The 15,558-nt window shown below is 46.6% G+C and overlaps 1 protein-coding gene and 1 long non-coding RNA gene across 2 annotated transcripts in view; one reads left to right on the forward strand and one right to left on the reverse strand.

The window, feature by feature from the left end:
- Positions 1 to 15,558, forward strand: part of EML3 (EMAP like 3) — a 36,027-nt gene that overhangs the window by 1,235 nt on the left and 19,234 nt on the right. Inside the window, exons 2-5 of the mRNA XM_080984573.1 lie at positions 9,217 to 9,399; positions 9,809 to 9,908; positions 11,088 to 11,702; positions 14,291 to 14,398. Of these exons, the coding sequence (XP_080840699.1) occupies positions 9,217 to 9,399; positions 9,809 to 9,908; positions 11,088 to 11,702; positions 14,291 to 14,398 (1,006 nt within the window). The remainder of the gene's footprint in view (positions 1 to 9,216; positions 9,400 to 9,808; positions 9,909 to 11,087; positions 11,703 to 14,290; positions 14,399 to 15,558) is intronic.
- On the reverse strand, positions 246 to 7,245 carry LOC308465178. The gene is made up of 3 exons (XR_013980322.1): positions 6,799 to 7,245; positions 6,436 to 6,563; positions 246 to 2,186 (listed from the first exon to the last, which is right to left on the reverse strand). It is a non-coding gene; the product is annotated as an uncharacterized lncRNA (long non-coding RNA).

Genomic DNA, 15,558 nt, shown 5'->3' on the forward strand with positions numbered 1-15,558 from the left:
TTAATCTGAGAAGCATGTGCAATTGTCTTGTGGATGCAGATTTCCACAGGTCTACAGTCAGTGTGTTGGAAGACTCTGCCCACTGTAGTACCTGTGGTTGCTGGACTACAACTCCCATCTACCCCTGATCATTGGCCATGCTGGCTGGGGCTGATGGGAACTGAAGTCCAAGAGCGTTTGTAAGGTCATGGGCTCCCCATCTCTGCGAAATGTCAGTGCTTTTAATATGTGATCCTGGTAGGTTGGGACAAGATTGGTCTAGAACACGGTACAGGGAAACTGTGACCCTCCAGATGTTGCTAGACATCTACCAGCGGCCTTGATCATTGGCCATACTAGTGTGGACTGATGGGAGTTGGAGTTTAGCAGTATTTGGAGTTGGCACCAAGCTTTCCGACACACACACACACACACACACACACACACACACAAAATACCCTTTCCACTTCTCCCCCAGTGTTTTGTTGTTTATTAGGCAGCAATGTCTACACGTGCACACTCCCCTTTGCTAGAATGACAGGCTGCCCCCTCCCTTCTAAAGCTAAATAGCGTCAATATTTATAATGCCTTCTAAAAGCACCAAAATTTCCCCCCAAGTTTGTGCATGATAGAATCTTTATCCCTGCAAATCTACAGTGGTTTTTTCTTCCTTCTGTTCCTAGGCAAAGAACCTGTAGGGATTCGTTCCCTGCTTGGGATACATTTTTGCATATAAACAAATTCACTCACACCCTGACATACTTCTCATTAGTCCTGAGGCTTAGAGGAAGCCACATATTGCAACATCTGGAGTCAGAGTGAGTAGAGCAGGACATGACCAGTGTGGATGTGGGGCGGAGCTTCTACATTTTACGAAATCAGGAGCCACCAATTGAGTTCATCGCTTGCCCCCAAGCATTTAAAGCAAAACCCACCTCAAGAAATATTGAGAACTGTAGTTTGTTAAGTGTGCTGGGAATTGTAGCTCTGTGAGTTCCCAGGATTCTTTTAGGGGTTTATAGTGTGCAATCCTATCTGTTTCATCTTTATTTGTTGAGTGAGACATAAAAGCCCACCCTGCGTTTAGGGCCTGGAGTGGGCAACCCTTTTGATTTTCTAGGCCACTTGTCTTTTTTACAAAAGCAAGTATTACTTGTTTAATCATATTCATTATCCCTCCCTGTCCTACGAAGAGCTCAGGTCTGCTGCTTGTCATATTATCCTGCACAACAACAGCCCTGAGAGGTAGGTTAGGCTTAGAGAAAATGACTTGAACACGACCACCTAGTTTGCTTCACGGCTAAGTGAAGACACAAAGCTTTTTTCATTTACCACCCTTTGACTACCCAGACCATGACCTGAGAACAAAACAGGGAGACTAGAGGGGTGATATGCACTAACTAATATGTATTAAGAGATCTTCATTTGTGACTGTAATTTCGAGCGGCAGTTTTTCACTGGTGTTCCTCAGAAGCTTATCAGTGAGAAGATTAGTCAACAGTGCACAAGATTTCCTGTCTTATCTGTCATTGCTACCCATCAGATGTGCAGCTACAGAGGAGTATTTGGTGTGAGCAAGAGGCATTATCAGTTCAGAAGAAACAGTCGTGATGAGGCCTAAATATCTAGGATAGTGGCCCATGTGAAATGAGCAGACTCATAGAACATATCCCAGAATCCTTTGCAACCAGCTGTGATTCAACAGGGAACATATAAGTTCCCCCAATGGTGGGAAGCTTTATAAAAAAAATCTCAACCCAACTGGGTTAGAAACAATAATGTTCTGCCTAGTTTAGCAGAGTAGTTAATAGTGTGACGTAGAAAGTCCCTCATTCAAATCTTGCCTCAGATAGTGTCTCACTACTAGGTGTATTTAGGCAAAACTATAGAGATAATACAGGCAGACTTTCAAAGGCTGTCGTTTGCAGGGTATTACTTTACCAACATGAACAAAGAGCTCTGAACACCTGAAATACACTATATATAACACCTAATTTAGCCGCAGCTGAATCCAAAAACTAGCCCCTCCTTTTGCCAGTATAATGAGAGTGCAGTCTCGTTCTTCGGCTTCCAACGCCAGGTGTGTTATATTGCCCAGGCTGGTCTTTCAAGTGGTGTGTCATAAATTGGGCCTTCCTGGACAGGTTCCTGCTTTTGGTTCAAACATACTGGTGGAGAGCGGACTTCATGCTCAAAACCAAACTTTCCTGGAAAAGAGAAATTATGTTTGAGTGTATTGAGACACAACTGCCTTGTACATTTAAAACAGTATTCTACCACTTTAAACAGTAATGGCTTCCCCCCAAAGAATTGTGGGAGCTATCTTTCATTAAGGATGCTGAGTGTTGTTAGAAGACCCCTATTCTCCTTGCAGAGCTACAGTTCCTGCTAACATTGTGCCTTGCAGCCAGAGTTGTGAAATCCAGAGCGGCTCAGTCTCCTGATTGCATCTCATCCTTCACCCCTTGGCCTACTTCTTTTTTGGCCTGCTGTGCCAAACATAAAGCAAGTCGGCAAGATCAATTTCTTTTGGATTGAGTTATCCAGAATCAGTTTGCCACTCTCTTGTTCCTCCTTGCCTGCAGTTCCTCACCTGAATTCGGATTGTGCAAATGTACATTTTGTAAATGTGCATTGGAGGAATGGAGCAGGGGAAACCAGACCCCTCACTCACTGAGTAAGGTGCCTCCCCCGACCTGCAAAATTGTGTAGATTGAATCAACCTCCAAAGTTATATGAGAGAAATAATTGAAGCAGTAGCAGATCACAAGAGTTTGAGAGTGTGTCAAGAAACACAGGCGCTACCGTATACTGAGGTCACATCCACACCATACATTTAAAGTACATGACTTCCCACAAAGAATCCTGGGAAGTGAACTATAGTATGTGAAGGGTGCTGGGAATTATAGCTCAATTCCCAGAATTCTATGGGGGAAGCCATTAAATGTATGGTGTGGATCTGATCCGGAGGCAATCCATTGGTGCACCAGCACTGTATTGTCTACACTGACTGGCAGTGGTTGTCCGGGGTTTCAGATGGGGGTTGTCTCTATTTCTTGTTTGGGAATACCAGGGACTGAACCTGGGACCTTCTGCATGCCAAGCATAGGCTCTACCACTGAGCTAAGCCCCTTCTCCTGTGGGCTCTTTCTCAAGAGAAATATAGGCAATGCTCTCTTTGCAGAATTTGTGGTTTTTTTGCCTCATTCTGCTCTCGATTTAAAGTCGTCTTTGAAGTGGAAATAAGAGTTTGGTGGGTCTTATCCTTCTCACCTACAACAGACGGACACATTTATTAATTTACTCTTTCTCTCTCTCTCTCTCTCTCTCTCTCTCTCTCTCTCTCTCTACACACACACACACACACACACACACACACACACACACATTCATTCTGCTCCCCAACTGGGTGCTGAGGTAAACTGTGGGTGTCTTCGCCCCAGTCCTCTCTCCATATGTAGCCCGGCAACCGGAAGTGACTGAGCCAGACATGAGTAGCTGGGAAAACCCCAATCAGGCCTAACCCAGCCTTGTGAAGGCTACAACTGCAAAAAAATAAGAAGAATTTCAAAATGAGTTTAAAAAAAATATTTGGTATCTGCAGTGCTTAGGAAAAATGGACACCCAGTTATGTCACCTGGCACAAGAAATATTGTGGTTTAACACATATAAAGACTTAAGTTTGCCACATAAGAATTTCAGAATTGTGGATGGGTGGGACATGAATTTATTAATAAAATGAGGACACTTTTTTGCATCTGTGGTGCTGGGAGTGCGGGGGGTGGGGTGGCGGCACCCAGTTATGTTGCTTGACGCATAAAGTGTTGTGGTTTAACATCTATGGAAACTACATTTGCCACAAAAGAATTTCAAATGGGGAAACTCCCCCCCCCCTTTTAATCAGTGATGCTTTTTAAAAAGGGCACACTCGGTTATGTCGCTTGGCCTGTGAAGCATTGGTGTTTAATGCATAACGGATACTTATTTTATTTATGTATTTACGTACTTATTTATTAGATTTATATACCACCCTTCGTCTCAGGATCTCAGGGCGGTTCACAAGATAAAATACTTTCCAGTCTAAGATGCTGTGCCATTTCAGCATATATATAGTTGACAGCCTCAATTTCAAAATGACTTGGCTCTCTTCTCCACCCCCTCTGAAGCCAAGGAGAGGCTTAGGAAGCGCCTGTCCCCGAAGATTTAATTCCTGAGATGAGCACCTTGCCCAAAAATGTCACCCAACGTGTTTGGCGGGGAGGGTGGAGGGCGTGTGTGAGTGTGGGGGCGATTTTTCTAATGGAAACTGAAAGGCCCAAGAGGGAGCAGGAGGATGCTCTGGCGTTCCATGCACACAGCGCACCAGGGCCGGGGCAAGGCTATAAGACTCCTGAAATCCAGTATTTCTTTATTGGTTTTTGGGTGTGGAGCAGGGAAGGTGTGGTGTAGAATTCCTCAGAGTCAGGCCCTGTCAGAAGGTGAGACCAGGAAGCAGAAATTTGAACTAAGAACCTTCTGCCTTATTCTGTAGACTGGGGTGGTGGATCATCAGGCTCAGGGGCTGAATTTGGCCCTCAAGGACTCTCTATCTGGCCCTTGGAACTCTCCCAGACTGCACATCCTCTACTTAGGCAGCATCCTGCACTGGCCTTGCTTCATACCCCAAATGGATTTTTTGTGGTTGGAATGTGCCCTTGAATTCTGATAATGCTTGCCTGAATGGAGGATAAAGTGGGTGTGTATGTGCAGAAGCAAGTCTATTGTACAAAGGTAAAATTAACATGTATTGCTCCGCCTACTTTTGTTTCTGGCTCCACCCACCGCTGGTAGTGGCCCTCGGAAGGCTGCCTAGAAGAGAATGTGGCCCTTGTGTTGAAAAAAACTTCCCTACTCCTGCTGTAGATGCCACAAGGCACCATTCTTGAAAATATGTGGCTGAATGAGGATTTGAACTTGGAATGCAAACTTCCCATTCTAACACTGACCATTGGTCTAGTCTGAAATTTCAGTGAGCAGGCAAGGCCCTCCTGCCCTATCCCTTCCCCTTTTAAGTTGACCATACTGGGGGCGAGGGAGATGTGAATTGAAAAGGTCACGGGGAAAAATGCCTTTTTGTTTAAGGGTTTTTGGGGGATGAGTGTGCGGAGGAGGAAAATCTGGACAAAGCGGAGCCTGTTTGGACTATTATTTATCTTCAAAGCCCATCTGATTTCTGTGTTCCTCAGCACAGAGTCGAAATAAGTCTCCATTATTTTTTTTTTTGTACCAGCTTCTCAGAGCCAGGCTTCTTTTGAGTCCTCTCCACATCCTCTTTTTGTTGGACAGAGGCCTTCTTTACCGCCCACTTCTCAGTCTTTGGTGGGTGGGGGGTAGTTGAGAGAGAGGAAGGAGGCGATGTGGTTTCATCAAGGGGGGTGGTATATCCAACAAGAAAATAACCCCAGCAAGTCTTGCTCGTTGGCTCAGGCTGGAAAACACTTCGGTCTGCTTCGTCGCATGCGGCAAGATTGCCAGCTCCCTCTGTTTTCTTTGCATAACTTCCAGCTGGTGTGTTTGGTACCTTGAAGTAGAAGGCGAGGGGGGAATCTGAATACTGCACTATTTTATATTTGCATCCACTTCCATACATTGCGAGCTATTTATGAGCCATTGAGAGTCTCTTGCTCCATAATGGCAAGATCTGGGGCACAGCGAGATCCTCTATGTGCAATTTCCTCCTCACTCTTGCAGTCCTTTTCCTATAGCCTGGATCAGGGGTAGGCAACCTAAGGCCCATGGGCTGGATGCGGCCCAATCGCCTTCTAAATCTGGCCCATGGATGGTCTGGGAATCAGCGTGTTTTTACATGAGTAGAATGTGTCTTTTTATTTAAAGTGCATCTCTGGGTTATTTGTGGGGCGTAGGAATTCGTTCATTCCTCCCCCCCATATAGTCCGGCCCCCCACATGGTCTGAGGGACGGTGGACCGGCCCACAGCTGAAAAAGGTTGCTGACCCCTGGCCTGGATCATCCATGTGAAGTCCCCATCAATGCCTTTGTCCTCTCTCTCTCTCTCTATCTCTCCTATAGCCCACCTTTTCCTCTAAGTTTGATGTGGCAAACGTGGTTTTCTCCCTTCTCATTTTATCCACACAACAACCCAGGTTAGGTTGAGAGGCAAACTACAAATTTGAACCCTGGTCTCTCCCAAGTCCTGATCTGATATTCTAACCACAGCACCACACTGGCTTATGTTTATGCTTTTGTTCAGATGGGATGTGTCACTGAGCTGCAACAAAGCCTCTTTCCTGGATGGAGAGAGGGGAGCATGTATATTGAAATCTCTTCTGCACAGCTGGAATGAACCATGCTTGCCTCTAGCACCACCCACCTAAGGCATGCAGCCCCTGGAAGGTTGTTAATGGGGAAAATGTGGCCCTTGGGCTGAAAAAGGTTGAGAGAATAAAAGAAACTTACGGTTTATTAGTTCTGGCAAACAAAGCCATTCTGAATACAAGCTTATGTATGGCCATTATGGAGTTGTGAGGTGTACGAAACGAAAGTCCAACACTAGCACTGAAGAAGCAGCAGGAAGGAACCAAAGCCTGAGAGAAAAGCAATCTGCTCAATAAGGAATCAGCAAGGGAAGAACGCATTGCCTTTCTGACATCTGCCACCACAGTTACAAGTGTCATTGCTGGTACAATAAGAACGTACCAAAGCCATGGCTAAAAACACATATCACTTGCTTGCCTGCTCAGTCTACTGAAGAGCTGTGTAGCTAACTATGGGTTGGCAATTTCAAGGCCACTCCTAACATCCCTTCTTGTGGTTCCTTACCTTTAAACCAGACTTGGACTGGACAGCCCTCAAATAGAGGTCACTTTAGAGAACTGTCCTCTGTAAAGATGTGCTTTTTAGTTTTTTGGGGGAGGCGTTTAGGTCCGGAGAAAAGGTGCGTAATTAGGGGGGGGGGACAAGATAAAGGTGTATAAAATTGGTAGATGGCCTAGAGAAAGTGGCCAGGCCTCTCTACTTTATGCAGATAGACAAACTAAGGTACATCTTCACACAACACATAGCTAAACTGTGGAATTTGTTCCTGCGAGATGTCTACCAACTTGGAGGGGAAGGTTATCAATGGCTATGTTCTACATACTCTTATGGAGCCAATGTAGCTCTGGATATCAGTTGCTGGGATCCGCAAGTGTCAAGAGTTACCCTCGCACTCGGGTCCGGCTTGTAAGCTTCCCAGTTGGCCACTTTGAGAACAGGATGCTGAACCAGGTGGGCCTTTGGCCTCCTCCAGCCACCCTCTTATAGATTATGGGGAAAGGGTAGTAAAAGGTTAAGCCATCTCGACACCCTTGGTCCTCTGCGTCTCCCACACATCCTTAGAGCACCCGGGGGGGCAGGGGGCCCATGTTGTGCAGTTGACGGTGGCGTCAGGAATGTCTAAGGCGGGAGTCGTTTCCTCCCAACTGCCACTGTCCTCCGCTGCCAGCACAAACAAGGCTGGCTGGGCATGAGGCAAGAACTGGGCTTGCTGCCTGCACAATGTGGGCCAGAGGACCTAGCTTGAACCAAGCAGGCCTCTCCTCTGCCTCCCTCCCTCTGTGAACTGTGGCACCCCAGGACGGGCCTTGTGCGGGAAACCTTAACCATCTCCCCCTGCTGTGTTAATTATAGACACTTGTGACCATTGTGGTTTCTGGCAAAACATGCGTGTGTTTAAATGCAGCAAATAAGGGCCAGTTCTTCTTGGTATAGGAACACACGGACTCTGGAGCTACACAAAAGCCATCACTCGGAGGAACGCTGCAATCTCCAGCGCTGAAATAGAAAAGCTGCTCCTAGGGGTTTTTTTTTCATGTGGGGGCATGTTGCTATTATTGTGCTTTATGTAGGAGAGGGGAACCTGGGGCCTGAAAGTGGCCCTTCAGACCTCTCCACGTGGCCCTCTAAACTCTCCCAGGCCACGCTCCCTCTCCACAGCCCTCACCGGCTCTGCTTCACAACCTTCTTGAGTTTTTTCCCCCTGGCTGGAATGTATCCTTGAACTCTGATAATGCCTCAGGCTTCTCTAGATGGAGGATTGAGTGTGTGTGTATGTGTGTTTGTGTGTGTGGAAACTGGCCTAGTGTACAAAGGGAAATTTTACATTCACTATTGCACCCACTTTTGCCTCAGACCTCGCCCGCCACTGGCATTTGGTTGCCCAGGAGGGAATGTGGCTCTCAGGGTCAAAAAGCTTCCATATTCCTGATGTAGGGCTGCCAATGTACCTGGTGTTTGTTTTTTATAGTAATGTAAACAGCTCTCTGCCCTGAGGACGTTACAGTCTGAAGTTGGAGGAACTGGTTTGGCACTGGGTTCAGGACAGACTTGTTTTTTGTTTTTTTTTAAAGCCTTTCTTTGGCGCAATGCAGAATTAACTTTAAGAAATACAAAACAAATCCATGCAGCTAAGAGTAGCTAGCCCACATGGGACCCTTCAGAGACAGTATGCCCCTACATAACAGATGCTGAGGACAAGCAATGGGGGAAAGTGGCAACCTTCCTTCACTGCTCATAAGCTTTCCAAATGCATCTGTCTAGTTGTTGTTTTGGAAATGGCATGCGAAAGTAGAGCTTGGTCTAGTCTCTAGCAAGGCAATGCTTATGATACCTTAGGGACACGGGTAAACTCTGACTCAGGCTGTTGGTCCATCTAGTTCAGTACTGCCAACACTGACTGGTAGTGGATCTCAAGGGTTTCAGGCAGGGGACATTCCCAGCCCGACTTAGAAATGCCAGAATTTGAACCTGGCACCTTCCGCATGCAAAGCAGATGCTTTCCCACTGAGTTACATCTCTTCCCCAATACAGTGGTACCTCAGGTTACATACGCTTCAGGTTACATATGCTTCAGGTTACATACACTTCAGGTTACAGACTCCACTAACCCAGAAATAGTACCTCAGGTTAAGAACTTTGCTTCAGGATGAGAACAGAAATCGTACTCCGGCGGCGCAGCGGCAGCAGGAGGCCCCATTAGCTAAAGTGGTGCTTCAGGTTAAGAACAGTTTCAGGTTAAGAACGGGCCTCCGGAACGAATTAAGTACTTAACCTGAGGTACCACTGTACATTTTTAGATAGATCCCCAATGGGAGTTGTAGTTCAGCAACATCCAGAGGGCCAAAGGTTCCCCTTAGCCTGCCCTCCTGCATTTTAAAAGCACGGGTTCTCAGATCTAATTGCAGCTCCCTCCTTTGGCAGGTGAGAACCTCCTGGGTAGCAACACTATCCTGCGCCACCCGGCCTGGCTCACTGACCTCGATTCCCGACTGCGGAGCCAAGAGGAGGAGCTGACGCTGGTGAAGTCGGCGTTGGCAGACGCGTTGCGGAGGCTCAGCTTCTACGACCAGCAGATCCCTCTGCTCAGGCAACAGCTGCTTGAAGGTGAGGGTGTCAAGAGTCCCAATTGTTGGTTTGTTTCATAAAAATGTATATACCGCTTCATTGTTAAAAAAAAGGAAAGACCCTTGAAGCAGATGGTAGCTTTTAATCGGAAGAAAGGTGCATATATACAGGTGAGGGGAGGTGAACCTTCCTAACTGTACCTCCTTGCTGTTAGGCGCACACAATTATTCCCTTCACCTCAGGTCAGACACCAGAAGTGAGCCATGGAGAGTGACAAGTGCCTGGGGTAATGGGAAAAAGTGCCTGGTTGAGCAAGGGGATAAAGTGGGGGTGGAAATCCCTACTTCATGTGAAAGTCAGACCCCATCCTAACATGGCAGGTTGCTTACAGCCATCAGATTGCTTCATGGGAATGGTTGCTTTAATTCAAATTCCTTTTTCACTGCAGCAAATTCCGGTCTGTCAGATGCCAAAGATCCTGCACTCCTTCCACAAGACAATGGTGCCTTCTGGAGCCTGCCTGCTGCTTTCTCCAATGATTCTTTCAGGTACTTGTCAAGGGATCTTTGGGGGGGGGGGGATTGAGGCCCCAGCAAAGACTGCACTTATGGGACCATCTGCAGCTCACTCCCAAACCATGGAGGCTGGTCTGTTAGGGCCTTCCAGCCCTCAGCCAGCTCCCACCTGCCTGCCATCTTATTGATAACCAGCCTAGGAAGGTGGCCCTGCCTGTTTCCTCCTCCTCAGTCTCAGTGTTACTCATTGTAGGCAGGAAGGAGGATTAGTTGGCTCCACCTGCCATTGGTTCTAGCTCTGCGTACTGTACCTGAGAGTGTGGAAGTAAAAGGAGAGAAAGTGCTGTATAGTGGTTAACTAAGTGTGGTGGAGTGAGTGAATGAATGAATGTTTATTATTATGACTAATAGTAAAACCAGAATTTCAGCATAATTTTTTCATAAACATTAAAACGGACAAAGTGAAATTTAACAATCAATATACCAATTAAATGGATTTAAAATATGTATCCAAAGAAATATAAACTCAGTGATTAAAAAAAACCCCCAGAAGAATTTGACTGTGAGCTGTGTCAATTTATGACTGTTTGTGGAACTGTGTGATGGAGTAGCTAACTATGTTGTTTGGTTGTAAGTTGCTTTGGGTTCCCTTGGGCAAGATAAAGTGATTCACAAATTTAAATGACAACCACTGCTACTTCTGTTTGAGGGAAATTCTATTGTTTTCTCAGCATCTCAAGCTGCAGAATTTAGTCACAGAGAATATAACACCATTCCCCCCCCCCCCCCCGCAACAGAAGTGTTTTCTTGCACTTACTGCTCACTTTATTGATTTGTTATTACAGTATATTCATATCCCAACTTTCCTCCAAGGAACTCTCTTCCCCCTCCCATTTAATTCTCACAAGAATTCTTTGAGGTTGGTTAGGTTGAGAGGCAGGGACTGGTTCAAGGTCACCCAGTGAGAGCTTCATGGCCAAATGGGATTTGAACCCTGGTCTCCCAGGTCCTAGCCCAGCACCCTAACCACTACACCGCCAGTGGCTCTGTTACTGCACAGTAATTGCATAATAACTCCATCATCTGGGAGGAAAGCTTGCCTTTCTGAAACACATCTGACATGTTGACTTTTTAAAGGGGTGTGTAGGGTGTTTACAAGGATGATTGAAACAAGCTGGCATCCCACAACTCACATTGTGCTTTGGTTTGCAGGTCCACTATGACGCAGCAACATGGAGGCTACAGGGAGTCAGTGCCTTCAGCTGAAAGGGCCCAGGGCTCACCAAGGGTCAGCGTTGGGACGCAAACAGAGGAGTCCTCCATGCTGGAGGCAAAACAGAGCCAGTACCTAAGCAACGGGCATCTTAAGCAGACGGAGAGCTCAGTGGTTCAAGGACAGACAGACCAAGCCCCTTCCACCCTTGGACAGACAGGCTTCACAGAGGGCTTAGCCAGTGGAGGCCCTCTGGAGCCCGTTAAGAACTCCTTTGGGTTGCAGGCCGAGGGAGGAGGAGACCCAGGATTTGCCTTGGAGTTGCAAAATGTTCAGGAAAAGCAAAAGGTTCAGGAGGAACCCCAGGCTCGAGGCACTGGTTGCCACCTTCCTAGGACTTGCCCCCACGAAACTCAAGATGTCGGGGAGCCTCCCCCTGAAGACAGCAGAGACAAAGTCTCTGGCGTGGGGCAGTCCCAACCCCCAGCTCAGTCGCTGGGTCAGCTCCCAGCATCCCCTGAGCCTCCGTTGGAAGTGGGGAGCAGCAACAGCAGCAGCACCCCTGCCTCACCAGTCCCAGCTGTGCAGAGTTTGATGTCCAGCAAGAAGGAGCTGTAAGTGTGAAGGCTGAGGGAACTGGGCTGGATTCTTCTGGGAGAGAAACAGAAAGAGGGGCGAGTGTTTCATAAGGTTATGATTGCTCTGGATTTAGTCTTGTGGGTGTTTAAAAATAAATTAAAATCAGCAAAACTCCAGAGTCCTATTCCCAGATCCAAGAGAAAAAAGGTTGTTTAAGACATGAAGTCTATCTGCCAGAGACCATAGCTTCCTATATGCATATGCCTGGTTTAAGGCTGGATGGAGATGAGGTTTAGTTTAGTAGGTTGGAGCAGAGAGCCAGGATTCCTAGGTTTTCTGTCTGATTCTGGGTGCAGGGCAAGACCCACCCATGGCTTGATATTATGTGAAGAGGCTGTTTGCTCCCTTCTCCCCTTGCATGATCTGATTCATTTAGTTGCCTCCTTTTGTACATGTTTTTTATTCAATTAACATATCCTGAAGAGTCTTTGTCAATTAGTGTAGGCAGAGCAAGATGGACCAATGGTCTGACTTGATATGAGGTGGATTCCTATGTTCCAGATACCAGGGGTGATAGCAGTGCTATATCTTTCTCCCTGAGCTCCTAAGGTTGCTGCCCTCAGGTATGGCAGAGGATGTTGCCCCATTGCTGCTGTTGAAGATCCAGATGCTTGTTTAGTTGGATTCAGTACATTGAACATATGTGAACATATGTTCCACCCCTAGTGTGACACACTTAAGGTCAGGATGTGATCATCCTGCAGCTTCCTGCACACCTGTTGAAAACTGATTAACCTACTGGATGGATTTAGGACATTGGTTGGGAACGTTTGTGGCCCAGTGGGACAGATCTTTACCTCTCCCCACCCCACAGGACAACTTTAGCAGGTGGGTGGGACCACCCACATGTCAATCATCTGACATCCTAACTGACAGCAGATGACAGACAGGTTGTTTGCTCCACGGAGTTGGGGGGATATGGAGACCATTCAGGATTGAACTTCCCATGCACCAGCTGATAACGTGGTTCTCTCCTGCTCTCCAGCCACATCTCTACCTGCTTCACGCCTGACACCAGCTGGGGAAAGCTTCCTCATGGGCCAAATCAGGAGGGCTGGCGGGCCAAATCTGGCCCACAAGCTGGAGGTTCCTGATTTAGGAGAAAGGGAATCACTGGGGCTGGCGCTATCCATAGACAGCCATCTCAGGCAGTTGATTTTGGGTATCACGAAGGAAACAAAATGGGAACCAGTTATTTATTTATTACTCCATATTTCCTGTCGGAAAAGAAGAGAGTCGTTTGTGAGATTTTCTGCCTCAGATGCCAAAATCGCATGACCAACCTTGGGTCTGGTGTGTGTTGACTTAGGGATGCACACATTCACCTCAGGCAGCGAAATGTCTCAGGTCGGCCCTGTCTCTGGGTCACTTATTGTCCTGTGATTCACCCTTTCTCTCCCCCTCTATCTTTCTGAGCTTCTTTTCCTGCTTGCTCAGAGGAGCCCGCCCCTTTCTCTCTTGGCTGAATTGAAGGTTTGGTAAAAACCAGGCTCTATTTGCAGCTGTGGGCAGAGCGTTGCCCCCACACCACAAGGCCAAAGGCAGCTTCTTCTTCTTCTTCTTCTTCTTCTTCTTCTTCTTCTTCTTCTTCGGGCTGTGAAGAGCTCTTCCTCAGAAGAAAGAGCCTGTCTTCTGCTGCTACTGCCACTTCTCCTTAGAAGAAGGGGATGACCAGGGTTGCTCCCTCTCAGTGGCCTAAAGCAACCTGAGGAGAAGCAAATCAGCCAATATCCATGGGTGCAAAATAGACTCACAACAAAGAGAAACAACTTCCACTCTTGCAGGCAAAGGACAACAGGGGAGTTTTTGACTGCGGGATGCATCTCTGTTACTTATTTATTTTATTTAACACAATTTCTATTCCACTGGATTGTAAGCAAACCTCTGAGTGATCTACAAAAACAATGATTGAGTTGCATCCATAAGAATGTAAGAAGAGTCTGCCTGCTGGATCAGGCCAGAGGCCCATCTAGTCCAGCATCCTATTTGCACAAAGGGAAACCCACAAGCAGGACATGAGCACAAGGACAACGCTACAAACTTGTGATTCCCAGCAGATGGTGTTCAAAGCTCTACTAGCTCTGACAGTGGAGGTAGAACGACTGCACTCTAAGTAGACCCACTAAAATTAATGGACCTGAGTTAGGTTTTGTCTGTTAATATCAATAGGCCTACCTGGAGCAGAGGCGCTTCCAGCTGACCTGTTTATTGAGCATTCTTTCCGATTTGTTTGCAGGGAGATTAGACGACATTGGCTATTTGATGAACATTCCACTCTGATTTATTTGTGGGGAGCACCAATCATGTTGCACGAAGGGACGTTTCATCCCACCCTTCCCAGTGCATTTCCCTGTCACTTTTCTTATTGCAAAAAGTCTGATCTTTAAGGGAAGTGAATTTGTTGTGCAAGAGCTCCAAGTCAGTTCTATTTGCACATCCTGAATTTGCCTATATGTTCTTGAGTCCCACCTGAAAGTAGCGACAGTCTAGCCCTATAAGACTAACGTTGGATACGACATCATAGTGCGGCACCTTACCTAGTCCCCCTTTCTTTCCTTCCCAGACTGCGGAGAAACAGCTCCTCCGACAAACCCTCCAAAACCAAGCAGCGCCTCTCCAAGAAGGCAGCGTCCTCAGCCAACCTCTTCAACCACTCCAGCAGCTTTGAGAAGTGAGGCGCACACAGGCACCTACCATGTATCACCCCAATTTTTCTGATTTAGGGACATGAGTGGCATTTGGTTGTATTTGCCCTGAGGGTGGGGGAGCCTGCACTCAGTGCATGTTCAAAAGCACAGTGCCACCCCAAGGTTGCACTCTGGATTGTTTATTTGGAGATGCCCAGGGGCAGTCTGCAAAAATGAAAAAACACACTAATAAAATATAACTTCAATATCTTAAAAGAAAGGGGGGGAGGGAATACATTTTAAAATATTTGCCTGGTGCCAGAAATATAACCATGGTGCAGGTGGGCTTTTCTGGAGAGGGAATTCCACAACCACAGCACCAACACCAAAAAGACTCTGCCTCCCACTTCGGAATTGGGGGGGGGGGGATTTGAGTCAGTCCACATTTAAAGGCAAACCCGGTTGATTTGCATTTTCCAAAACAAGGTATGAACCAAAACACAGCTATCTTTTGAAATTTGAATTTCTCCAGACTTTTCAATGCAGTTCTCTAGCCTAGTAATTTGTATGTGTGCATAGAAATGCATATATTAGTGAAAATAAAGTACCAAAAAAATCATTGTATTACAGGGAATAGGTATTGAGAGATGTTTGCACTAAAATGCTGGTGAATTTGCAGGAAGATTTTTAAAAAATGCAAATAGATGTGGAACTGTGGGGAACTGAATTTAAGATTGGAAAAAATGAGGTGCTGAGAGAAATGGAAATGGACAGATTTGCACTCTGTCTCTCTTTCTGGTTGCTGTCCACCTTAACTAACACTGCAGGGCACCTGGAGGAGTATTACTGTACTGAAGATGATCTCTGGTGACTCTGGCTGCTCCCTATAAGCCAGGGATAGCCAACATGGTGCCCTCTGGGTGTTTTAGTTTCCAACTCACATCAGCCTGCATGGTCATTGATCGGGGATAATTGGGAGATGTAGTCCAAAATATCCAGAGAGCAGCATGTTGGCTAATCTGTTATCTACAGCACACACAAATACACATAAACATAGACACACACCGTATATTGCCATGTGGGATTTGGTTATGTTTGCTCTGTGGGGAGTAATAGGGTATTATGTGCATGCTCAGAGGTAGTGTTCTTCCCAGTGCTATTTTTCTAGAAAAAGGGGTGCTAGAACAAAACACAAACACCTCCC

This window comes from Podarcis pityusensis (assembly GCF_964106645.2).
Source record: "Podarcis pityusensis genome assembly, chromosome: 16".
In the NCBI taxonomy this organism is placed as follows: domain Eukaryota; kingdom Metazoa; phylum Chordata; class Lepidosauria; order Squamata; family Lacertidae; genus Podarcis; species Podarcis pityusensis.